Source organism: Falco cherrug, chromosome 2 (genome assembly GCF_023634085.1).
Source record: "Falco cherrug isolate bFalChe1 chromosome 2, bFalChe1.pri, whole genome shotgun sequence".
Lineage (NCBI taxonomy): Eukaryota > Metazoa > Chordata > Aves > Falconiformes > Falconidae > Falco > Falco cherrug.
In genome coordinates, this window is record NC_073698.1 from 4,582,840 (window position 1) to 4,608,863 (window position 26,024).

Sequence of the window (26,024 nt, forward strand, 5' to 3'; positions counted from 1 at the left end):
CCTTAAATTCACACAAAAATAAGTGGTTATATTTCTGGCACTTTCTAGGACTGGGCCTCGAAGCAGAAACAGAGAGTCTTCAGAGAAAGATGATAATCACTAAAAGGTTTAAGTATTGCCCTTAGGTTCCATTCTCATGCCTCAAACTGTGCAAAAAGAAAACCACTTAGTCGAAGGACAAGTAGAATAAAGTGAATTGTTAGGTTCTCCTGTGATGCAAGAGTCTTCGGTTACTAAAGATCAAAAAGGATAATCGTAGAAAGAGTGATTCAAGGTGTTACTGCTTGCTTTCTAGCCTGCCAGAGAACACAGAATGCCATACAACTGAAGGAATTTTCTTCCACACAAAGCGAGGGAAAACGCTTCCTTCAGAAGCTTTTTCAAAAGGTATTTGGAAGGTCTTCAAGTAGCTGCAAAGAAGTTAGGTTTTGCCTCCATCCTTTCTCTTCCCTGCAGTCATGTGCCAAACAGGCAGGTATGGAGTAGGTGAAACTATCCACAAAGGTGGCCTTTTGAATCACAGCATAATCGTTCCTTTAAATACATAGCTACTTAAAATACCAAGGACCTAGGACTCAACACCAGTTTCCTGCAGAATATTCACAACAGAACAAGCAGCAAACGGCTTTACAGCAAAGATGACATCTGACCTGACCAAAGCAAGCAAACAGGTTAGTGTCAGTTGTGACAGGAAACTTGAGACTTCTCCTCCTCTCTCCAGTACAGTGTACTTAATACATCTAAGGCTTCCTACACTCACCAGATTCTCTGCTCGAATTGTCCTCAGAATCTTCATCTTCATCATCTTCAGAATATTTTTTCTTGACTGTTTTCCTTCGTAACCGCCTGCTTTGCCTCATCGGCCTGGAGAGGTGTCGCCTGGATATGCGGGCACAGAACTCTGAATCACTGTCTTCGTTTGATGGTGGGTCATCTTCACTTTCATCCAGATTTTCTTCTGATATAACAAACTCATCCTGAGATCTGTTCCAAGAGAGAGAGATCAGAAACAAAGGATCAAAACAGTACTGGTATTTTACAAGTGATACATGCAAAGTAAGTATGGTCTTACACAAAAAGCATACAGATCTTATAGTAATAATGTGGAGCAAAGACCCAGAGAGAGAGCAAGCTGCCATCACCGAGGTTGTTTCAGCTGTATCCTTGGGAGGTAGCTTTACTTACGGCATGACATTACACTGCAGATTAGAACAGCCCGTGAATACAAACACTGTCAAACTGAGACCGCAGGTGACATTTACACAGGACAGATTCTACTGTTCATGTAGCGCACTGCAATGTAACACCTGCGTAAGAGTAACTATGGGTGAGCGTCACCTGAGGTGGGGGAGGGGAGAAACACCCACCATGCTTGAGAGGAGACAACCTCCCCTTCACAAACCAAGCACTGTCCTACGCAATTTCTGAGAATTAGAATATCGTGTCTTCACACAAAACTATTGCTCTTGTGCAAAACATGCATCTCACAAACTTATCAGCTTGTAACGCCCCCATCATTTCAAAAGTGAGCCAATGCTTTTGTAACAACTTCAGCACTGAAGGTAACAGTCACTTGCTGTCCTCGTTTCAGCTGGGATAGAGTTAATTCTCTTCTTAGTGGCTAGTACAGTGCTGTGTTTGGGCTCTGATGTGGGAACAATGCTGACAGCACACTGATGGTTTTAGTTGTTACTGGGTGATGTTTATACTAAATCAAGGGCTTTTCAGTGTCTCCGGCCCTGCCAGCAGAAGGGCTGGAGGGGCACAAGGAACTGGGAGGGGACACAGCCAGGACAGATGACCCAAACCAGCCAAAGAAGTATTCCATACCATAGGATGTCATGCTGCGTATATAAACCAGGGGAAGAAGAAGGAACTGGGGGACATCTGGCATTATGGTGTTTGTCTTCCCGGGTCCCCGTTATGTGTGACGGAGCCCGGCTGCCCTGGGGATGGCCGGACACCTGCCTGCCCAGGGGAAGCGGTGAATGAGTCCCTTGCTTTGCTTTGCTTGCGTGCGCGGCTTTTGCTTTACCAATTAAATTGTTCTTATCTCAGCCCTGGAGTTTTACATTCCTTTCTGATCCTCCTCCCCATCCCTCTGGGTGAGGGGGAGTGAGCAAGTGCCTGCGTGGGGCTGGGTTGCCAGCCGGGGTTAAACCATGACACTTGCGTTTGGCCACCAGCCAAACATAAATTCCAGTGTAACATCCAGAAGGCATTCAGTAGAGGATGGAATTGAAAATGCATGAGCACCCTTTAACAGATCAATGCACTATTAATTCTGTGAGATTTTTGCACGCTGCATTCAATGATTAGCAATTTCCAGCACATTTAGCTCAACTATTCAGGGTGTCACTGAAATGTCCTCAGCATGGTCACAGGTGAAAAACAAAGCTCAAAATTTGCATCTGTGTTGTATAGCCTATCCATACACTTAGTAAATTGACTCAGTGACTGGTGTAAGGCTTTACATGCTGACGTAAAGCTGATTGGTGTAGGGCTTTACATGCCTGGACCTCATGCTCAATTATGTTTCTTCCCTGAGGAGTAAAGGATGTCTAAAAATTATTAAATTTGTTGATGTTAGGAATTCCCCAGACTGAACAATGAGGAATTCCATGGAAAGAGAGTTTCAGTTAGGCAGAGCCATACTCATTTAGCGTTTAAAGCTTCACAAGACATGTATTTGTTTTCTACACTATAAACCATTTCTTTGGCTGCGTCTCCTAGAGAGCAGGAATGACGAACTGATTTCAGAACTTGTATGTCAATTTCTGTATGCTGTAAATGGGGACATCTTACTCTTCCAATTTCTAAATGCAAATCGAGCCCAATAAAAATCCCATAAACTGGACGTCTTTTCAAAAGGAACAAACCAGCTTCATTTTAGCTACATCTTTGTGAAGGATTTCTGCCAGCCAGTCACAACAGTCAGAGAATGGAGGCTGTCGGGCTCCTTCACTAAGACAACTGTAGACAGAACCCCACAAGAAGGCCTCAAACATACCAGTAACATTTCCAGAACATGTTTTACTTAAAATACAGACTGGATGATTTCAGCGCATGGATCCAGAGTGCATTTTTTTCCAGTACAATGACGTTCCCCTAGGCCAGGAGGACTTCTGCTGGCACTGTGCAGTGCTGTTCCAGCACTGGGCACAATGCTCCTAATGATCGTTTCAGGGGCAGCGCACAGTCAGAGAAGCCTGTGGCCATCTGTGACTTGTGGTGGAAGTTAAATTGCAGACCTACCCATCACTGATCTTGAATTCGTCCTCGCTCTCTTCTTCGTCCAGATTACTGTCACTATCCAAGTCATTTAGTCGCCGTCGTTTCTTGCGTCGTGCTGCAGCAGCCCGTTGTGGTCGCTTGTTTTCTTTCCTTTCTTCCTCTAAGATTGTGGAAATGTCTTTTCCACGGTGACCTGTGATATTAGACATGTCTTTGCCTCTGCCAATGCCTAGATTCAGTGATAGAAAAGGGAAAAAACCCCCAAGTTTATTTTTTTGTTTAACTTGGTACATATCTTTCTTCCATGCCTCTAGCTTCAGTTTATTTTCTGTAAAGCAGAATATTGTTTTGTCATGCAAGACTCTGTCTGGAGCGTTGTTTCTGACACGCAGCCAGAGCTGTGTGGTCATTTGGAAATACTGAGGTGCACACAGAAGACAGCAGATAAGTGTCAGCATTCTGATACTCAACCCCAACCTACGTTATTACTAAGACCAGCACAAATCGGCACAAATCCATCTCTCTCTCTGAGGGTACTGCTGAAGATCTCTCTTTCAATCCCCTGTGTTGCCTTAACAGACAATAAAGAACATAATTTCACTTTGTTCATGTTCAACTGAGAAGTGCTTACAGATCCACATCCATATTTTTAAGACTATTTTGTAGACCCAGTCTTTAGGGGGTCCAACTGCGGAACAATTTATAAGCCCAATTTTTACAGGGGACAAAGGTCAACAGTGCTAGCAGTCACTCCAATCTCAAATCCAAAACTTTGCAAAGTTATTTTACGGGTTTTCTTGTCATACTTATTCATTGTATTCACATATCAAAACATGTACAAACCGAATTTTACTAAGACCACCAAATACTTTTTGGCATCTTTTGGCAGCCTGGGATGGCCATTCCCAAGGGAAATTACTTGGTTTGATTCAAAAAAGGACAGCAGTAAAAACTGTAAACTACAAAGTTTAAGCAAGAGGATTATATTTGCAGCTTCTCATATCAAAATAAATTTGGTCTCAATCACCATTGCAATGAAAAAAAAATAACATCAGAAACATACCTCCTCCATCAGCCTCCTTGATATCATCTTCAATTGCCTCATCAATTGCCTCATCAAATTCATCAAACCTAAAAGTAACAGCTTTCATTTACCACTTTAAAGTGAACCCTTATTAAATTATATTATAAAAACATAACCTCAAAATCTAAAACCACTCTAAGAAATCATACTGCACAGACAGCGGGCTGGCTGGATGATAAAATAACCATTTTCTAAAGGTGTGTTTCTCATTTCTATGTGCTAGCAGATTATTTATTATCGCCTGGCTGTCTTACTCTTGATTTATGCAAGCACAAAGCCACTTTCGTTTTACATGACATACCGTTGAGTTTAACGCTGTATAATTTGGAAGTTCTTTAAGTTGCTATCAGTGGCATTTTCCACACCAAGTATTAGTCATTTTTTCCCCCCACCTTTTATTAGATGACATACGCACTACCAATCTGCAAAACAGACTTTCTGAAAAGCACCTATTAAAGTTAAAGTGAAATTATTCATCCTGTCTACATTTTCCTTGAAAAGTTATTTCAGACTGCTTCTTTCTCCTCCTAAAGCTGACAGTAATTATACTTTTTTAGATAGGCAACATCCTAAGCTGAGCTGATAAAACATACTGTACACAGCCATAATATAATGTTATGTAATTAAATAGGACAAACAAGAGCAAAATATTTGAGTATGTTTGTTCTGCAGCAGCTTTTATAAAACTGCATAAATCTCTGCATGATGAGTAACTCATCTAAAGGGAACAGCAAATGGAGGGAAAAGGATTCAGCCCTTTCACAGAGGTGACTTCAGTTTGTTTCTTCAGTTACGAATTCAAATCCCGTACAAACAGATTGTTACCTGTATCACCAAATAGATGTCTTGAGACATAAAAGATGCAAAAGTACAAGTTTTAGTAACTAATATAAGAAAGACATTTTATTTAGGTGTAAGGTTTTTTCCTTCTTCTTTTTTAAAAATTAATTTTTTGGGGAGGTATTTTTGTAAGATACGAACAACTAATAGTTGGACAATACTTTCATTAAAGATTCAGTTCCTCGTTCACAAAAGAAAGATCAGAATTGTATTTGTCTTGGTCCTCCATTGTAACCTTCAGCAGAACAAGAAAAGAATAAATCTGATATTACTCTCTACTCCAATAGTAAGTATAAAAAACTTTCCTTTAAAAATATGGTGAAGGATTTCTGGTCTCTTTCTATTTCCTAAAAACAACTGGATGTCACGTTCAAGGCAGCTTTACACAGCAAGGAAGTAACTCTGAAATTACTCCATCAATAAGATTAGTTCCACATTACTCAAACACTATTTTCCCTCCAAGCTGCTCAAAAGAAACCCTCTTCCAAGTGTGAGAAATCACTTAACGCTTTCAAACCACTGCTAACAAATAACCAGAGCTCAAACACGACCTGACAGCTGCTTGTCCATTAGGTGTAATGGAACATAATTTCTTCTGCTGCTGCTTTATTCATAATGCAGATTTTTTGCTAACCTGCTCACAAGGGGACTCAACAGATGACTCGAGTGATACCAAGGGATTACATATCTTTGGAGAGCCAGAATGCTACACAATACAGATTTGCCTGTAAGCGGAATAAGACATTTAGCATTTATTTTCCCCCGCTGAAGAAAAGCATACAGGATTCTCAGTGACACTAGCAGGACTTCACTGCGGACAGATACATTTGAAATGACACACTGACACGTGTAATATTTTCACCAGCTCAAAGTTACGTGTCTGATGGAGACCGTAAGAAAGACTCTTATTGTTCTGTATCAGGAGATTGATTTTTCCAGAACAACACTATAGGAAACATTATTTCCAATAAAAATTATTGTCTTTGCACAACATGTGTCCTGCTGAAGTTGTGCCAGATACCCCACAGGCAAGGGTTTTTTTTTCTCTCCTCATCAGATGCTGCCTGACCTGTCACGAACATAATAGCAAATCTATATAATCTTGCCTGTGGCATCACGTTCCTTACAGAAATACTTAATTTCCCAAGGCAGCAACAGCATTTTCATTAGTGTGGCTTCTGCTGTTAATTTAAAAAGTTACTGAAAATCAACAGCTAAGCAAGGTCGGACAGTTTTCTGAACAGGCTGGAAAACTCAGTGTACACAAACGCCACGCCTCTCCTCAACAGCAAAAGCAGACTGACTGCGAGTTTTATCATGGTTATTGTTGGAAGGTTTTGAAAGTTGTAATGCTTTGATTTTTTGTGTAATGGTCTACACAAAGCAAGTACAGGAAAGGTAGTACTTTTTTTTATTATTATTATTCCTAATGCAGCTAGGACAGAAAACCCACACACTCTCAGGCAACCACATTCCTCTCTTATCCCAAAAGACAACCTACTTGCCTGGTGGACTGAAGAGAATATGGAGCATCTCAAGGTATTATTTAGAAAACAGTTTAAAAAACACCTTCGTAATACACTGAGAACAAAAGATAATAGTAAGATCGTGCTGAATTTTGGAAATTTAAGTGACCTATTCTACTTTCAGAATGCACAGTCTAAAGATCATGGAATTTTCATTTACTAATTGCATTTTTATCACAGTTTTTCTCAGGAGTTACAGACCATTTTTAGATATACAGTCTTATAATTGCATTTGAAGTTTCATGCCCCTTTCAGGTAAAGAAGCCATAAGGGGCGGGGGGGAGTAGAGGGAGGGAGGAATTTAAGGCCTTTAGACACAAGCATACGTCTTCCTTTCAACAGAAAGGACAGGTATGATTCACCTGCTTTAACTTACTCCAGAAACTGCAGTAACACCAAAACCTTCTCCAGTATTCCTGAAAAAAGTACCATTTACTTTTTTTTTAATGCATCCTCCCTTCACTATACCACCTCCTGTGTTTTTACAACCACTAAGCATAACCAGTATTCAGAGGAAAGAACGAAGACACTTTATGGGCCTCTCTTTTAAATGTAAAAGCACACAGAAGAACTGGTGGGTGCTTGCAAAAGAAAACGACAGCATGACTTTTTGCGTCTTACAAACTACTTAAACAAGCTGCTGACCTGTAGCTTATGCATTTTCGGGTTCTGGTAGACCTCCTTTCAAGCAGCTTTGATTTTGGCTTTTTGGAATCTTTCTTCTTTTCTTCCTGGCCTTCAGGTATTTCTGGCTCCTGTTGACATAAGGCAGAAATGTCAAAGAGCTCCCTCCACACTCATCATGACTGAACTGAGAGGATATGTATTTTCCTATGATCTAGAAAGTCTGTATACCCAAGACAATACATTTTGACTTCTAATCCAATGACTTGTTACAGCAGAATTCACATGAACACTTGCACATATTGCCTCTACTGGCTACGTAATTTCACAAATACAGAGTTTAAGGGTTCAGGCTGTTGTATCGTTGTGTTTATAGGACAACAATGCCTCAGGTGATACCCTCGGGATTAGTAAATGCAGCAGCTGAACAAATTGTTGCTAGCATCTCCACATACTGAGCACAGGAACACCTTTACATGGTGCAATTTCAATAAAGTGTCATGAAGATTAATTTTATGGTATTGTTTCCAAGTTATTATTAATGATAATAAAAAAAATCTGCCCCCCCCAGATGAATTTTTCGAATATTTGCTGCCAGCCATCGATTCTCCTGCAAGTTTGTAAAATCTGTTATTTTTCTGTTATCCAGAGACAGGGGGAGAAAGTTGGCTTTATTACAATCAGTTAGAGTGGAAAGACTGTGTTTAAAACAAACAAACGTTTCATTTTAAACTCTCATGCAAGGAATAGAGATGATATCATTTCGGTCAAAGGCATCTGGCTAAGACTTCAAGAGAATCACTTTAAAATGTATTTAAGAAGCGAGAAGAGGCTGTTCTCCACATGAATAAAAACACTTTTCCTCTTCTGTAAAGGGAAACCATGTAAAAGCATCTGTTAATAAAGCACTAAATGTTTACAGTTTTTAACCAGATGTGACTTCAATATACATCTGTCTGAGGCGAATGTTATGCTTCTAATCGATACTGCTTATTCCCTCTGAATCGTAAGCCAGGAACATTTGTTTCCATCAGTTCCAAAGAAAAGCTACGACAATTAGCCCAGACCTAGATAACCATACCAGACAGCAGAGTTAAACAAACCGAATCCCACCTTTATAAACCACAGATCGGTAGAGCACTCTACTCAAACCCCAACTGTAACGGGTAGGGAGGTGATTCCGTGATCCCTCACAGACAGGGGACTCCGTGTGGCACCAGCTGGCTCTAATAAACACGCTAAAGCTCCCTTGGTTTCTTTGCTAAATTCCGTCTAAAATGAAGCGCCTAGAAATATTTCTGGCCTGCCTATAGACTGCTTTTTCTTTCCAAGGTGCTACTAGCAGTTCTAACATGACACTGAGAAACTTCTTCCCTGAGAAGTTTGGAAAATAAAACAATAATACAATGCAGCCACAGTAACTTACCTGAGGTGGAATGATGTTCTCAATACTGATACCCACATACACCAACCGCTCTTTTCTTTAGGAGAGAAAAAATGAAAATAAGCTTACAGAAAAGCCGCACATCTCTAAAATAATGCTGTAATTAGTATCGTTTGAAGCTCTCACTATCGCTAGGCAGAAGCATCCCAAGAGGATGCTCCAACTGAAAAGTTATTTTAGTTGGAATTATGTGCTAAATCTCCTATGATTACATTTTCCTGCATGCATAATATAAGAGATTTCCAAACAGTTCTGACAAACAACAGTACTTGAAAATTGCAGGCACCACGGAAATGATTGAATTGGGATGTAAAAAGCAATTAAAAACACACTAAAAAATAATAATGTTGTGATCAAGATGATTTTGTCAGATCTATGGCTACCACCAACCTCGGAGGAACTGAAAAGATGAAGTGGCAATTCAAACTCACACTGGAAAAATTATGTAAAGACAGGATGCGATCCAAAACTGACAAGTGAGAGGCTTTAGACCGGGGCAGGATCAACTTTAGAAACACCAGGGAACAAGTAACTTCCTATGTGGCAATTCCTTGCCAGAGAACAGCCTGAACAAAGATCACAGTCAGCTGCTGCGGAAACACCTGTAACAACAGCTGGATGTGTGAACAGCCTGCAGGACAGCCGAAGGAAGCCTGCCGCAGCAGTCTGCCTGTTCACACCTCGCTGCAGTACCTGGTGCCACCTGGGCACCGCACACACTTCCAGAAAGATGTGATCCAGCTGAAGGGTTCAGAGCTAGTCAGTAAGAGTTATCCGAGGGCAGCAGGTATGCCCTGTTGAGGAACGTTGCAAAAATAGGATAGATTGGTCTAGAGAACACCAGACTGAAGATGGGAGAGAGAACAGTACTCAAATATACGAAGGACTCTTTTAAGGAGAAGTAGGCTGTCCTTGTCAACATTACACTACAGGATTCAACCAAAGTAAGTAAAATTCAGTTTAGACTTAGCTTCCCTCGACACTAGCATCTTGTATCATCTGAATTGCCCTGGGCACAGCTCTGGCTCCTGGCCTCTCCTCGTGTCTCCTGAAGGACACGAATCTCCCACAGGTCTCATGCCCCTCAGTCCCAGCTAGAGGCGTCCTGGATATCCTCACACCTCGCAGACAGCACTGGGTCCTGATCTTCAGGGTATTGAGCTGAGCTTTCAAAAAAGCCATCTGTCAGGAAGGATAGCCAGGTACTAAAACAGACTGTGGTGGGTAACCAAACTGCCATCACCATAGGTCCCTACTAGCCTTTTTCTAGGAAAACAAGGGATAATTTAAACAGCTGAAGATAGCAAAGAAAGTTGGTGGCGTTTATTGAGCTCTGCAAGGACTTTGAAAAGCAAGCCACTTCTCTACAGATTTAAAAATTATTTTGAATAACAGTATTTTAGACCATACACGCTGAAAAACAAGCCTGTGGGGTGGGGGGCAGGGTATGAACTAGACATTTGCCAGCAGACCTCCAGCTATCAGGACCCTGTGAAACATCACTGCAGCTGAAATGAAATCGTGTGAGAATCAGTGCTAACCTTTTCTGAGTTTCTGAGCTAAAGAGTCTCAGTCAACCAGAATCAGACTTGTGAAGTCACCGTGAGTGGCTGTACGAGCACATATCACATTACACTTGGGTCTCAACAGGATGCGTCACGTACACAAGTCATCTAGACCTGTAAAAAAAATGCCTGAGGTGCACATTAATTTTACATACGTGCACTTCATATATGCATCATTTTTTGCAAATAGAGGCATTATGTGTAAAAATCTGCTTCCCAATACTTTCATTAATTTCTAAAGAATCTAAGTAAATTTTAAAAGTCTTCTGACTAGCCTCCTGCACTATACACTTTTATCCAAATAACCCTCCTGGAGAACTCTTTACTGGAAAAATCTAGCATAATACTCTTTTCATAAATAACATGAAGGATCCCAGTTCCTAAAGTAATACTGACAAAGAGTAAAATTGGATTTTATGTTGGTTTACAGCCCAAAAGACCATGAACTTTGAAAACTCAGTATTGTAATATCTAAATTGAAATTTCTGGCTGTGTGTAAAAGTAATTGGTTTTGTCTCCTAATGTCAGTTCTCCAAGATGATAAATTAAAAGAAATATTCACTCATCTGAGCACTATGAGACTGGCTGAATGAGGAAGAATTTTGTCATACACCGTGCAAAAATCACTGTGCTCTTGAAAATGAATTAAAATAGCATGGAATACAACTGCTAAAATGAGACAGAAACCAGAAATGTGAGCACTTCAGTATTCAGCAAGTGTCTCCAATAGTTTCCTTCACTTCTCATTTCTTGTAATGCAAAACATCAAGAGAGAAGAAAAAAATCAGCTGTTTTTAAACATGATCAGTGAGGCTTTCAAGATCTGCTTTTCTTCTCCCTGGCTTGAGTACACACTGCTTAAGAAAGGAGCAAATGAAACAAGCTAGTCCTGCTGAGGTAAAGGTCTTGAAATGCAACACGAAGTATCAAACACATTCCTGATTAGTACGTAGCACACAGACGACCAACACTTTAACCTACACTTTAAACACGTGAACCAAGAGGTCTCGAACAGCAGATGCAGATAAGCACTGACTGGTTATAAACCCTTCCTACACAAAGCCACAAAGTATTCTCTCCTGTAAGCAGCTGCAAAAGTTGCTACAGGTAAATCGTGAAAGTGTGCATGAAAGGAAGCATGAAATGAAGCACTCCACCTGATTTGGCCTGGGAGAAACTGAGAGGTAGTCCCTAGAGGGATTTTCTATAAGAAGTCTGAAAGTCTCTACCTTGAACTACAATGGTCATTCATAAAAGCTTTAATGTCCACTCCCTCTAGCTGATGGTAGGACATGATTATAGAAGTTACTGTGTACGTAAGAAATGCCAAGGTGTTGCAGTAGCACCTTGAATTGATGAATGGAGACAGAAATTACAAAGGTATGACTTTGATCCTTTGATCTATGGATTCATAAGTCAATGTCAGACCTAAAGTTTTCATTAAAAAAATATCTGTAATACTACGCTTTAGGGATGTGCTAAGAATATAGCTGAGCAGCTGAATCAATTTCAGTCAGATCCCTGAGAGCTAGAGAATAATTCAGAGAACGACAGTATCACTAGTTCAAAAAGAATGAGAGTAACACTGGTTCAAAGAATCTATAAAGTGTGTGTGCCCATGATAAGACAGTTGGATTTTTTCTCTTTGCCAAAAAGGCAACATGTAACGCGAGTTTACGGAAATATTGCTTTAAAATATTTCTATGCCCTGAACAACCAACTTGCTTTAACTTACACACCAAGCTGTAATAAGGACTATCATTTCTTCTAGCATTGTAATTCTTCAGCCTTTTTAACTTACAATTTGCTAAAACATACCACCATTAAGTTGAAAGACTTCAACTACTGTATTGTGAAATCTTTTACAAACCCAAGCTCATTTCTCTTTAAGACTTTTAAAAAACCAGTAAAAAAAAAATAATCAACCTTACGACAGATGATATAAAACATTAGGTTCATTTGGTATGAGGATCAGATTGCAAACCAGTTGTTAAGCATCTGTTTCAGACACTGAAAACTGCTATGATACCAATGGTATGCTCTCCTGCAACTGTTAAAAAATCATATTTTTATGCAACACCAGTGATTTCAAGAAAGCAAGACAGACTGGAAAAAGCTTGCATTCCACATGACGACTGCCAGCAGAATATTTAGCAAAGTAGGTCCAAAAATGTTATTCACTAGCAATGAGTCTTCCCACTACAAAGCCAAGCAGCAGACTCAGCTCCTCTGTGTCCCATACTCCCGCACTGATGGAAGCTGTGTGTAAGCTGAGCTCACTCATAAAAATAGCTAATGGTTTCGTTCCCAATGCTACAAATTCACTAGAATTGGCAAGCCACGGGTAATTTTACCACAGCGTGATCTAGATCCACTCTGAGCAGAAGTAGTGATGTTAGGAACAGCTGGCACCTGATCTGTCACTGTCACTGTTGATGCTGCAACAGCAGTAAAAGGAGGTTTGAAGGGAGCTGACGACAGACATGGATTGTGCCCCGTGCTTCCCAGCACCGAATCACTACATCCCATGTGATATTACAGTACCTCCTACAAATACAAGACTGCTCAATTACTTTCTTTAAAAGGGTCTCGCCTTCTGGCAAAATCTGCCTCCTGTGATAAAATTCATGCAAAGTTTTGTTTAATAATGCATACAGATGTTATTAAATTATGCAAAGTTCCCAATATATTTCCTAAAAGGCACAAATCATACATACTGTGTTACACGTCCCTCATTTTCAGGCCTGAAAACCACAGATAAGATGTTCCAAATATTAAGGACATCATTCATAAACGCAGTAAATTGGTCTGCATTTTGCCTTTGGTAATGGCAGGAGTGGACACAAACTTTCATTGATGGTTGTAATTTAGCTGACCCACTGTGCTACAGCAACTGTGTAATCTTGTAAATCAGCAAAGTTTAACAGAATCTAAAGCAACAAGACTCAAAAGCCACATTAATCTGGATGCCCTTTGTAACTGAAGTCAGGACTTCAGCTTGCTTGCAGCAGGAACTCTACACACGCTGACAGTATTACTAACACACACAGTTGAACCAGCCCTGAAAACAATTTAACTACTGGTATAGGAATGCCAAATTTGTCTTCAGGAAACCTTAACCAAAGTCTAATTTAGATGTATTTGCTCTCTTTTCCAATTATTGGACTTTTTCTCCCTTCTTGCAAGCTCTCCCAGCGCTGCCCCACCAATAATCAGTGGGAAGTCAAAACTGGCCTTACTTGTGTTAAAGTAACTCAGTCTCGTGGCTACTTTCCTCCCCCTCCTCAGTTACTTCAACACTTGTTCAGTTACTACTACCCCTGTGCATAGCAGCTTGCTGTGAACACAACCAAACAATAATACCTGCGTTCTGCGCGCTCCTTCTTTTTTAAGACAACATCCAGGTCCTGTAACTGTTCTTCTAATTTCTCACAGAGTAATTTCTAAGGGAAGGAAACACAGTATTAGTTTCTTTCACAACCATTTTCATGTTGAACTAATGTTCAGACATTTCATTTGCTGTTTCTGTATTTGTCTGGAAGAAGGGCAAGTGCCTTGCTATATACAACAAGGCTTTACAACAAAGACTGCCCTCCTAAAACACATGTGCTTCACCATGAACTGCTACAGAGATGCGTCCTCGCTGTAACTGGCATTTACTGTAGGAAACAATGTGCCTGAAGCAAGTAGTAAAGATGCTGAGAATAAACATACTTTTAAATTAGTACCACATTTTTGTTGGTATTTACAGCTTTGCCTCAGGGAAACCTGAGATTACACAGACATCTACAATATACATACACAAAGCTGAGCGCTGAGCGTGTACGCCCCCCGTGATACCTCTTTGTTCCTTATGTTAAGCGCTGGAGAACATGTGAGTCTGCGGACACCGCAGTAAAAAGGAGAGATACACTGCAGGATCATTTTCTTACCAAATGTTCTGTATCTTGAAACACCACTTAATATTCAAGGAGCTACATGTAAAAATGACTTTTTATGGACAAACTGTGCCTTATTCCACGTTAATGCCCTCATTGTACCATTTCCAAGGATGATCTTCATGCTTTTACAAACTTGTCATTTTTCATGTTAAAAATTACTGAATAGCAAAAGAGTAAGGAGATGCTCCGACCACAAGCTGCAAGCCCAAACTGTGTAAAAGAAAACACTCCTACATATTCAGGATCATCACTACTTCAAAACGCTCCTCAGAAGACAATTAAAAATCAAGGTCCAATACAGCCATGTCATGTCATGTCCAGTGAGGCCAGCTTTTTGCAGGGCAATAGCCCTACGGGCAAAAAATTTTTCTAAAAGCAAGGAAGCAGATTGGGATCAGGCAGATTATTCTGAAAATGTGCATAAATGGTTCCCCATTAATTTAACAATAACAGCATCACACACTCTCTAGCTTATCCTCCCAAGTAGCATCCCTGCAAAATCTTGCTATTTCACATGTACATTAAATGAAACTGGACACATGTACTTTTTTTTTTTTTTTTTTTTTTTGGCAGAAGCTGCTTTTAACCTTCAAAAAAGTGTTCGTATTTCTCTGTTACTTGACAAGGACAACTCTGGCTTTCCAGCAAACTACACTGTGAAACTCATTAGAAACAGCAGCTTTCTCTAACTACCTTCTGAGCAAACTTCTCTGAAGGAGGAACAGCCCTTCAGAAACAGTGCTTGCTTTGGCCACTGACCATCCCTCGCTGCTTACCGCTTCCCCCTCCAGGACAATAACATGATATTTCTTTTGGGAAAAATTAAGGCATTGTATTTCTAATACTATGTTAGTCTTGACGTAATTTAACTAAAGAGGAGAGAAGACCAGCGTGGCTGGAGATTCCCACTGACACATCAGCACATACAGTCATTCATCACTAGCACAACAAAGAAACGGAAAGGAAAACCACCTCACAAAACTATTTATACGAATGGACAAGGGGGAAGATCAGCACCCCTACCATTCATCACAGTCTATTTTTTAACAGAAAAAATGATAGAAAGAACTACTTAAACTCCCAGCAAATCTCCATAAAGCAAGCAAAGCTGAAAAGTCCAACAGGAACCATACATGCTGGCAAGGTGGGCAGAACCACTCTCCATCTGGGATTATCATCAACGGAGGGCGAAGGCAGGCTGTGTGGTACCCACTGTCACAAGAGTCACACAACAAAATCTGTGGAAACAAAGCGAAGCATGGGTATCTTGGCATTCACAACATGTAGCAAGCTCCAGAACTATTTCCCCAGCCAACACAGAAGTGCTTTACAAATACTTCACTGTGCCAATAAAAAAAAAAAAACCCAAACCCTGCCTCACTTATCGCTAGGCATTTCTGGGACCAGGGGTGGTTTTTATGGGGAAGTTTATGTATCGCAATTTTCCATTTTAACACCAGGTTTCCTCTTATTATGTGTTCTCAGGCACTTAGTACTACTGGATTACGTAGACTGTGTGGCCATAATGTGGAATCTGGTAATGATTTCCAGATCACAGACTAAAGTGGAAAACTCCATCTGGACAAAATGCGGTGTGAACCGTTTCCCCTGTGCACTCATGTCCACATGAAAGAAACCTGACCGTTTCCTCAATCCGGATGATTTTATGTCTCAGACAGCCGAGCCAGAGCCTTGCAGACTCTCAGGGGTATACAGAACTAGGCAACTACCGGAGTTCGTACTTAGCTGGGTGAAACCAGAGATACCCCTTTCCATTAAAGCTCGGGAACAAAGCTGGCATAAGCTGTGCAATTATCTACTGGAGTATTTATCTCTAACATCCTAAAGGTCAAATTTTGTCTCATCCATGCTAAGCTATCTGTCACACACCTGAGAGTATGTTTATTTTGTAGACTCATAGCAGGACTGCACATTATGATGTCCCAGATGAACAGAGGAATTCATTATGATAATCTACCACCAATGAACGAGAACCATAAACATAAGAAACAGCAAAAGCCCCACTGTGCTCCTTCTGTACGGGGTTTTGCTGTACTCAGTCCTCAGGTGATGGGCAGCTACGGCCCATGAGGATGATTATGTAGCTGCGCCCGTGTCACAAGGCTCTGGAAAGAATACATTACACTGCTGGGGTTTTTTTAACGTTTTATCTTCTGTATTCATTGAGATTGCAGGCACAATCTCAAAGCCTCACCCAGATTAATCCTCAGTGGGCTAAGTTGTCATAGCCTCATAAAAGAACACATTTCAGAGGTGGTAAACAGAAGAAACAACTTCCTTCTCCCCTTATTAAAGGTAAACTCACTTATTGTCATGACTTTACCACCTAAACCCCAGAGCCTTCTCCTACATACAGCCACCCCAAAGGATGATGTGCCTTCAGACACCACCAAATCTGATACAACAGCCAAGAGAAGCTCTCCCCAGAAGCCTACCAGCTCAGGGTGATTGGGAAGGCCACACTTCTTGCACGGCTCATCGTCATCAGCAGGTGCAGCTTCTTCTTCCTCTTCTTCTTCCTCTTCCTCCTCACCATTAGAGTTTTTTTCACTCTCTGAGTCCTCACTTTCTTCATTACTTGAGTATTTCCACCTGCCACGTGTTCGTGTACCCGTCCACCGAACTTTGCTTCTCTAAGAGACATACCATTTCAAAGAGAAAACACAAAGGAAGCTCACAGAGTTTCTTCCCAGATCTTAAAAAATATTTGTCTTTACAGTGAAGTGGTTAATGTCAATCAGAACAGTTGCAGTAAATTTACTACAGAACATTTCAATGAATTGACTGTCTTTCAAAGAGCCTTAAAATGCAACAGGATAATAAAGGCAGAAAAATTCCTATCTACCTGCAGAAAAGAAATTTTCAAGTAAGATTTAAAAGTAGGTAGACAGATTTGTCATTCAGCTCCTTTTTTCTTTTTTGACAAGGTAAACTTGCTTGTGAACACGGTAAATTCTGCATCTAAACTCTGAAGGCTTTCCTCAATGCAAACAGAATCTCCTTGCTCCTGCCATGTACAGTTTACGTCTTTTATTTCACTTTAGGAAACACGTTTGAACTCTAACAAGTATATTAAGTCTTTCCGGTGCTTTCCTCTAGGATGGGCATACTTCACTGAAGTAAAATCTCTGCACTTTTTAAGTGCATAACCTGTATCTAGGTCTTCACATTTATGCGTTCCCATTATTTTTCTTTAAGTAAAAAATTATTCAGCTGACGCTTCTTTTTTGCTGATCAAAGGGGCATCTACCCCTCCTTATCATATTTACTATTTTATTTTGAATGAAAAACTGATTTCAATTACAATTCAAAATATTATTCTGAATTAATTAAAACTGCTGTCTGCGACTAGGATATTTTATATTTAAAGCAACCTGCCAAACAGAAGAAACTTTTTTCCCCCCATTAACTGACTTGTTTCTCACAGACGTCAATTCCCTCACAACTCTTACTGCCCCCCTACCCCGCAGACATTGGAAAAGGAAAACAACTTTTGTAGCTTTTTTGACTCAAAACATTTTTTCAATTTTGACTGAACTACTCATTGACCCGAATGAGCTAAAGAAACTAAAATGTAAAAAACACTCTATTTTTCCTGCAGGGTAGACTCATACCGAAGCAGCGTTTGTCATATTGGTAAAATTTTGTTTCAGGTTCTTAACATTAATTTCTACCTTTTTACAGATTTTACTGTTCACTAAACTTTGGGAACAAATGTACTTCCATCCATGATAACATTAGTTTAAGTTTAGGCTTCATCATATGTCACCATTATTTCAAAGCTATTTTTAAAAGACCCTTCTTTAAAAGAAAACAAATATAAAACAGCCTATTAAAGATTTGGGTATTTTTCATCTTGATAAAATGACAGACGCTTACAAGTTTCAAACACCTTCCTCCACTGTATTTATTTTAAAATCTCTCTAGAAAAGTAAGCATCTTTAGTTCTATCTTTCAAAAAAGAAAGAAATCAAGTTGAAACACCTACAGCAACAGTACTTCAAAATTAAAACTACTTGTAGGACTTACATCACTAATACTTTCATTGATTTTCTTTTTTAATAGAAAATCTTTAAATGAAAATTTTAAAACTGAAAATTAATTTTTCATTTCTTTATCTATATGACAGAATTTTCTAGTATAGAAGTTACCGTTCACTGAAAAATCAACTCTCTGCTCATTTTATGAAGGTTATTCAATGTAACAGTATATGAAAGAAATTGAATAAATAAGTGAATGGCTTGGTAAAACTACAAAACCAGCAAGAAAACATGTTGCAGTGGAAAAATGTATAGCATTTCAAGTTGGTATAAAAAGAGCGCACTTAAAAATAGACTCTTTACTCCTTGCTTCTCTCCTGTACTCCATAGCCAGAAAAAATGGAAGATAAATTAATAAAAGGTGTTTGTAACTACACGCTTAGAAGCACACATGTATGTTTAACTTTGTGTTATAGATACCTGACATACTTTTAAGATCTATGCTGCATACGCAAAAGTTTATCATGAAAAAGATACCTCCACCCAAAGTAAAACGTATATTCCACACATGAGAAAAGCTAAATTATATCATGAACTCACCACAACAATAACTTTAGCTTCACCTAGAAACAGAAGTCATAACATTTTTATTCTTCACCATTTGTTGGTTCCTTTTTGGCTTACGATCATCCTGACCAACCAGACACCAACAAGTATCCATCTAGTAAATCCACCGGAGCTAGAAGTCTCCATTCAGCCACTCAGCCAGACTGACTCAGGTCTGATCGTTTCAGTTTTTAGAAGAATTCACTCCGGTTGACTTGGTCTACTTAGTTTAGGTTAAGTAACAGATTTTATAAACTGGTAAGTCAACAGATATTAGCACTCTCTTAGGGGGAGGTTTTTAAATTGGTTGAGTCCACTAACTGGATTGCAAAGCTAGTTTCTTGCAAGAGCTGACCAAAGGAACACAATCCTCAATATTCCTATGCAAGTGTATATTCTCCTTATAGATAAGACTGTGGGTATTCCTTATTCCCGGGTAATAAAACTGTATTACCTTGTTAACCTTAGAATTTGGCTCCTTCTCTTGTTTTTTTGCATCTTCTTTTCGTTCTGGTTTTTGTGCTGCTGCAGGTTTCTCCTCTTCCTCTTCGGGTCGTTTTTTGTCAGGTTTCTGATCCCGAGTCTCCACGACTTTTGGAGTAGGCTTGGATATTCTCGGAGATCGCCTTAACGTGCGGCCAATGCTGACCTCTTCTGGTGGTGTTTCTGCCTTTCTCTTCCGACTGGAGATCCTGATTGTTAATTTAATTCCTTCTTTCTGTCTTTCAGAAGTTATTTCTTTATTATCTGTTGCACAGCTTTCTTCTTCAGAAACTAGCTTATATTTAAATTTGCTTTTAGGTACTGGAGATTCCTTTTTACTCTCTGAGGAGTCCTCTAGATTAGAAGCTTGGGCATCATCTAGTCTCTCTGGCTCTGTCTTGGCAGCTTCTGGCTCTTCCTCTTGTTTTTCAGGGCTGGACTTTTCTTCTGCTTTGCTCTCCTCAAGTAGAGCTGTTTTACCATCCGAGTCCTCCTTTTCCAAAACTGGTTTCTCTGCAGTAATAGAAGTAGCTGCAGGGGGTATCTCAGAAACTTTTGGAGAAACGGGTTTCTCCTCAGACTCACCTTTACTTTTCAAAGTCTCTTCATCAGCCAGTGCAAGCTTGGGCAGTTCTGCAGGAGCAGATGCGTTCGTGGACTTCTCTAGCTTCTCTAAACATTCTTTGGGTGGCGGTATTCTGTCCTTTTTGATTTTTGTGGCCAGTTTCTCTTCAGTTGTTTTGGCACAGTCTTCAGAGTTTGAAGACTCTTCTTCCACTACCGTTTCAGGAGTTGTGCTGTCAAGGGGCTCTTTTTCCACAGGACTAGATTCCTCCTTTAAAGGCACTTTCTGATTAGAAACCTCAGAGTCCACAGCCCCTGTCTCTTTCAGCACAGTTACTGTGTTTTTCTCAACCTCGCACGTTTTAATAGTTTTACTAACAGAATTCAGGGAGTCCGATACCTTTTCCCCACTTTTTCCATTTTTCTCCTTTAACGAGCTGCTGTCTTCCTTTGTACTAGCAGAGTGTTCTGACTTATTATTTTGTATGACACTTGGGGTTATTTTTTCACAGCTAACTTCTCCATTTACTAGCACTTTCCCATCAGGACATAAAGCAGTAATTGTAGGGACTCTCTTAAAAGCTTCTTCTTCTGGTTTCCCTTCTTCCTTCAAGACATCCTTTGTTGGAGTAACACATTTACATAGGGGGCCCTTTATTGGGCTGTCGTAGTCATCCGTCAGCTTGATCTCTCGCTTTTTAAGCGGTATTTTTGCCTGCTGGTCATTTTTAAGTTTCTCACTTTCTTCCACAGACTTCTCCACAATTTCTTGGGGAGTTTTGACATTAACACAAAACTCCAATCTCTCCGGCTCATGAACTGCTATTTTGTCTGTAGCACTTTTCACTTCTTTTAAGTCTTTTGGTTCTGTTTTGTTTTCCTTCACCTCTACTTTAACAGGCTTGACATTCTCTTTAAAGGAGTCACTCTCTTCTTTGACAGTTTGCTTTTCTTCACTGTATTCTGAAGGTTTCTCTAATTTTACTATTACTGGTAATTTTATAATTTCTTTTTCTTCCACTTTCTCAGCTTTCGGCATATTTTCGTCTTCTTTGACTACAGGGACAGGAAGGCTTTCCAATTCTAAAGGCTGCTGCTCCTCCACCTCCTCTTGTTCTTCTTTGATTTTTAATTGATTTTCTGTTGACAGAGAAAAATAGCTATGAAATGACCAGGGAACCTACAGGATTACAAAGAGCATCTATCAAAACAAAGGCATATGTAAAAACCCCCACCACCTAAGTCCCCCACAAATGAATCTTCTCTTACTGTATTATTAGGAATCTGGCTTGTCTAACACCATCATTAAATGAGTGGGTTGCCAGTTTTCAGCTATAGAATCACAGCTCAATTACATCAATCAGTTTAATTACATACCAAGATAAACCTAAATTACAGAAGCTAGCAGCAGAATTCTGCATTTATCCTTCTTTAAAACAGGCATCTCAGCCCTTTCTTCAATAGACGATACATAAAACCTAAGCAGAAAGGACATGAGGCATCAACTTGAAGTCTCACTGGAGTCTCTGAATTATTTCACAAACCAGAATATGGTGTAAGATTCCATGCTCCTCAAGTGCAATTCCACACAGTAATCAGTCCCCTGTTTGTACATGTTTCTATTTCAAGAAATACTCAACTACCGTATTTCAACAGTTCAGAGAAGAGAGAAGGCATTTAACACTATAGCTTGTGGCAGAATTCGCCTAGATTCTCTGGACAGTATGTTCCCTACGTACTACCAAAACACAAAGATCGGACAATATTCTACATTCTCTTCATCTGCCGTTTCTAAAACAAGCACAGTGAGTAGTAGCATAGCCCAGAAAAACCTGCAGAGCTGCTTAAAGAATTAGGTTATGCCTACTTTGCTAAGTCAGTTTTAGATTGTTAGGGCTTAAACTACAGTTCCAGCACTCAAAAAACCCCATAAATCTATTTTTTATTATGTGCTTAAGCCTATTATTTATCATTACTGCAGCCTCTTAATACCCCATGTGTTGGGTTGGGTTTTTTTTTTATTTTACCATACCTTTTGAGTCAGCTAGAAAAATTAGAAAAAGCAAATATAATAGCACTACATGTGCCAAAACAGCATCTTCTACCATTTGGAAGACATTATTGCAAGCGTGCCATAACTCCAAACAAAAAGATGATTTTTTTTTTTTCTTCCTCACCCCTTTCCCTCCACACCAGTGTCATTTTTTCCCCAAAGTGGTTAGAAATATACAGGGCTAAGTATGTGACAGTTGACAGTTACATTAAAGAAAATAAGCATTTTAGAAAAGTGTGGCAAGGAAGAATGCAAAAATTTTATAATATTTTCAAATACAAAGCATATATCCAAGTAAGTCTCAGCAATTAGTACAGCAGTGAAAGATGCATCTCTAAGGCACCAGAAGTGGTAACACGTTGAAGACTCAAGGCTGGTTTTTTCCCCTTCTCAGAAGCGGTCCCCCCTCTGAGCCCCTGTAGCATAAAAGCTGCCTCTTTAAAGGCATTCATCTGTAATGGTGGATATGATATGGTTTTGTGTGTCCAAAATCTTCCAGCCTCCCTTCACTTTTTCTTGCCTAAACTTTGGTCAACCATTTCTTCCCTTCAGCTGCTGCTGTCTCCCAAACTTCATCAAGGATCACCCAAACTTCTCTACACCGAAAATGAACAGTTCTGTAGTTCTGCTCATAAAGCACTTGGCATATACAAAATGATTCTGCCAACACACAAGTTGTCTTGACTCTAGAGTTAGCTCTTATTAGCCTAATAGATTATGTAAGCATTGGTTCTGTTCACCTTAATTTCGTATGAACTAATTTAACGCTATCTGGGAAGTGGACAAAGCAAACAGGTATCAGGTCTGTACCTTAGAAGGGCTTTGAGCGCAGCCCTCGCACTAATAGGGGGAACTAACAAAGCTTCTCAACTGAAAGACTCTAAACAGTGCTCTGTGAATACGCTGACTGCACTTAAATCACAGCACATGTAAATAATTTCATTACTTCTTACATACACAGACTCGTGCCTAGGAGTGATTCTGCATCCATACACAGCCTCAAGCGAGTACTGACCCAGGCGACTGTGCCATAGGATTTGGGCAATTATCTACAGAGGGGAAATCCATTAAAATGTTTTCAAATGGCTTCTCCTGGATTCAAAGTAAAGTAAAATGTTATCTGAAGTAGAGATTTCAGTTAGATGAGTTAAGCTGGCTTAGCCAATTTTTAACGAGACAAAGGCAAGATTAGTACTTGGAATTCATTCCTCAGCATCGGTAACCCCACAGGTTATGTCACTTATATGCACTTAGATATTGGAAGTGCCTTAGACAAAGAATTCTGCTGGTGTTCATCACCATTTACTGCAATTTCAACAGTAGTCTTCTGATGATTCAACAACAACTCAAATTGTATCTAAATGTCTTATTTATTTGTTCTGTTCTATGCTGTTTCTTGCAAAGAATCAGAATAAAATAGCAAGTCTTTGATACTCAGAACCGAGACAGGCCTTGGCTAATTCCATGTATCAAACTAACTTAAACAATTTTGAAGAAACATACACTAACACACTGGAATCCCTAAATCTTGTTTCTGATTGAGAAGATATTTTTTCTGTATTTTAACTAAATGATAATTTTAGCAAAAATTACCAGCATGACAAGCTTTTAGCTTTCCATAACTTGAAAAAAAGATAAGATTCTTACAATGTTAAGGTAATTCAGGCTAACTGATAACTTAGTAAAAGCAATGCACAAACCAACAAGTCAGGAAAGTTTGTGCAATGACATGATAATAAGGAAAGAAAAAAGGTTCTTTGCTAATAACAACAATACAGTGAAGGCAGCTAAGGATCACTTTGCTTCTAAAATATTTTCGTTTTTTTAATTGTTTTAACTCAAGCTCATGTCTTCTCAAAAAATCATGTAGACTACGAAATATTTAAGGAAATAACCTGTATTTTTCTGATCCAAACTCAAAAGCAAGAACAAACACGCCCAAATACTGTATTGATTTCAATTATGGCATTGCACAAACAGGTGTTTTATTGGTTGTTTTTTTTTTAATTTTAATGTTGCTGGAACAGGAAAAGTTTGACAAAACTGCAATGCCCCACGAAAACATACAATGATGAGCATTTACAATATTATACAAAATGTACAACAAAAAAATTTACTTAGAAAAAGGTTTATACATAGCTGTCATCTCATAAAAATCTTGAGCATAAATATGCACTAAAAAAGCTTGCAAAAATATTTATCATTCCAGACTATTCAATATTTATTTGATTTACTTTGAACAGAAACATTTTCCGGGGTTTTTTTGTTCTGCTTTTTGGTTTTTTAAATACTAATCTAGCACAGTAACTTTTCATGAAGTTGAAAATTCTAATATTGCCAGAGCACAACATTTAAAATTTGAGAAAAGAAGGCAGAAAACCTTGCGTAGATCCTTCTTCACCCTTTTTGGTGTCTTCATCTTCTATGCTTGGGCTTTCACGTGATGAATTCTCTGGCTGAGAGTTGTTGTTTTTCAGCAGGGCAGGATCAATTTGTGCTTTCAAGAGCTCAAGGGTCTCAGCAAGCTCATTGCGGTTTCTAGATGACAGAAGAAAAAACACACTGCCTGATAAGCCACTTACTCACCCCAAAGGGATTCATAAAAAAGAAAAAAACCCAAACCTACCACCACCTGCCTTAAAATGAACACTGCCCTGAAAACCTTATATACAAGTATAGTGAAATGCCTGTCCCACCAGCGCAGCTGCAGCTTCGCAGTCAGAAACCTTCCAATTTATCCATACCAAAATCAAATCACTTTTTTGGAAGGACACCTTATCCATCTTGACTCCTGTTGGGTCTGGATCCAAGCTGCTACTAATTATTCTTTTATTTATTATCCTCTTACCAAGCCTCACTGATTTTTCTTTGCAATTTCTTTTTTCTCTTGGGAGACAGGATGTTGTAGTTTTCTGCTTGTGCATCAAAGGAGCAACCACATCATTCAAGTGAAATTTTCAAAAGCAATTAAGTAATTTAGACACTTTTTGCAAGCACCCATCCTAAACACATGTAGCAAACAATAAAAAATTGTCTAAAAAACCTTCAGCTACTCAAGTTATGATAGCAAGAAAACGTTCGTGCATCTCTATGCCTGTGAATCTCTGTGCACTCTAACCCTTATTTAATGTGGACATCTAACTTTATACGTTGAGGTGTTATTTTTTTAATGAATTCGAGTGATGAGTGATAATTAAACAGAGCCATTGTTTCCATAATAAGACTAGAATAATAAGGCTCTTCCATTTCTTGCTTTAAAGCAAATGTTCAGCAATTTGTTTTGCCCAGGTTTACAGAAGAAAAAGGAAGCCTGGAAGTGCAACAGCCCTGAGGTGTGGAATCTCACGGGTTTAAAACCATTCTAGATTTGACAACGCGTTACTGTGTTTTTCTGCTGCGAGTGTGGAGTGTCAGAACTTCCCCAGCAGCCCTCCTGATTTCTTCCACTTTTGGCATTGATCTCTGGAGTCTATAATGCATGAAGAGAGATAAACATCACTCGGCTCTTGATTGCTTTGTTTAGATATATTTACTTTATTCACCCACAACAGCTGTCTAAATTCCACTGGTAGCAACGCTTATCATTTTATGGCTCTTTACTACTGGCTTAAACAGTTTTGTTATGACTTCCTTCATTACTTACAGTTATGGATATGTAAATAAGCTGCAGATACAAAAATTAAAATTTACAAACAGAAAAAAACCCCCATCATTTACTTTTTTAGACTTCTTTCTGACTAGTTCTTTTTCCAGTAAGAAAGATCCCATATACTTTGCATAGAGTAGGAAAGTGAAAAACAAAACATGTAACAAGAATCACAAAAAACAAATCTGAAGCTAAAATATTATTAAAATATTCATCTGCAGAACTGAGACCCAAAGGTGCTGAGTCATGTACACATGTCAGTCTGTATCAACATCATGTGCCTCATCTTTATAGTGATCCATGAGCTTAATTCTGCTCCAGAAGATTTTTCATGCCTGTTTGTATTATCAACAGTTTTGTAGTTCCATGAAGCTAAAATTGCACTTCAATTCCCCCAAGAACAAAACTGCCCA

The 26,024-nt window shown here is 39.3% G+C and overlaps 1 protein-coding gene across 2 annotated transcripts in view; it reads right to left on the reverse strand.

Annotated features, from left to right (window-relative positions):
* RSF1 (remodeling and spacing factor 1) overlaps positions 1 to 26,024 on the reverse strand; it is a 60,946-nt gene that overhangs the window by 5,146 nt on the left and 29,776 nt on the right. Inside the window, exons 5-15 of one of the 2 annotated variants that reach the window (XM_055703314.1) lie at positions 25,348 to 25,434; positions 24,346 to 24,503; positions 19,320 to 21,052; positions 16,715 to 16,912; positions 15,392 to 15,496; positions 13,681 to 13,760; positions 8,735 to 8,789; positions 7,330 to 7,439; positions 4,298 to 4,365; positions 3,256 to 3,463; positions 761 to 984 (exon numbers count right to left, since the gene is read on the reverse strand). In XM_055703314.1, the coding sequence (XP_055559289.1) occupies positions 761 to 984; positions 3,256 to 3,463; positions 4,298 to 4,365; positions 7,330 to 7,439; positions 8,735 to 8,789; positions 13,681 to 13,760; positions 15,392 to 15,496; positions 16,715 to 16,912; positions 19,320 to 21,052; positions 24,346 to 24,503; positions 25,348 to 25,434 (3,026 nt within the window). The remainder of the gene's footprint in view (positions 1 to 760; positions 985 to 3,255; positions 3,464 to 4,297; positions 4,366 to 7,329; positions 7,440 to 8,734; positions 8,790 to 13,680; positions 13,761 to 15,391; positions 15,497 to 16,714; positions 16,913 to 19,319; positions 21,053 to 24,345; positions 24,504 to 25,347; positions 25,435 to 26,024) is intronic. The other variant, XM_055703315.1, reaches the window with a different exon arrangement.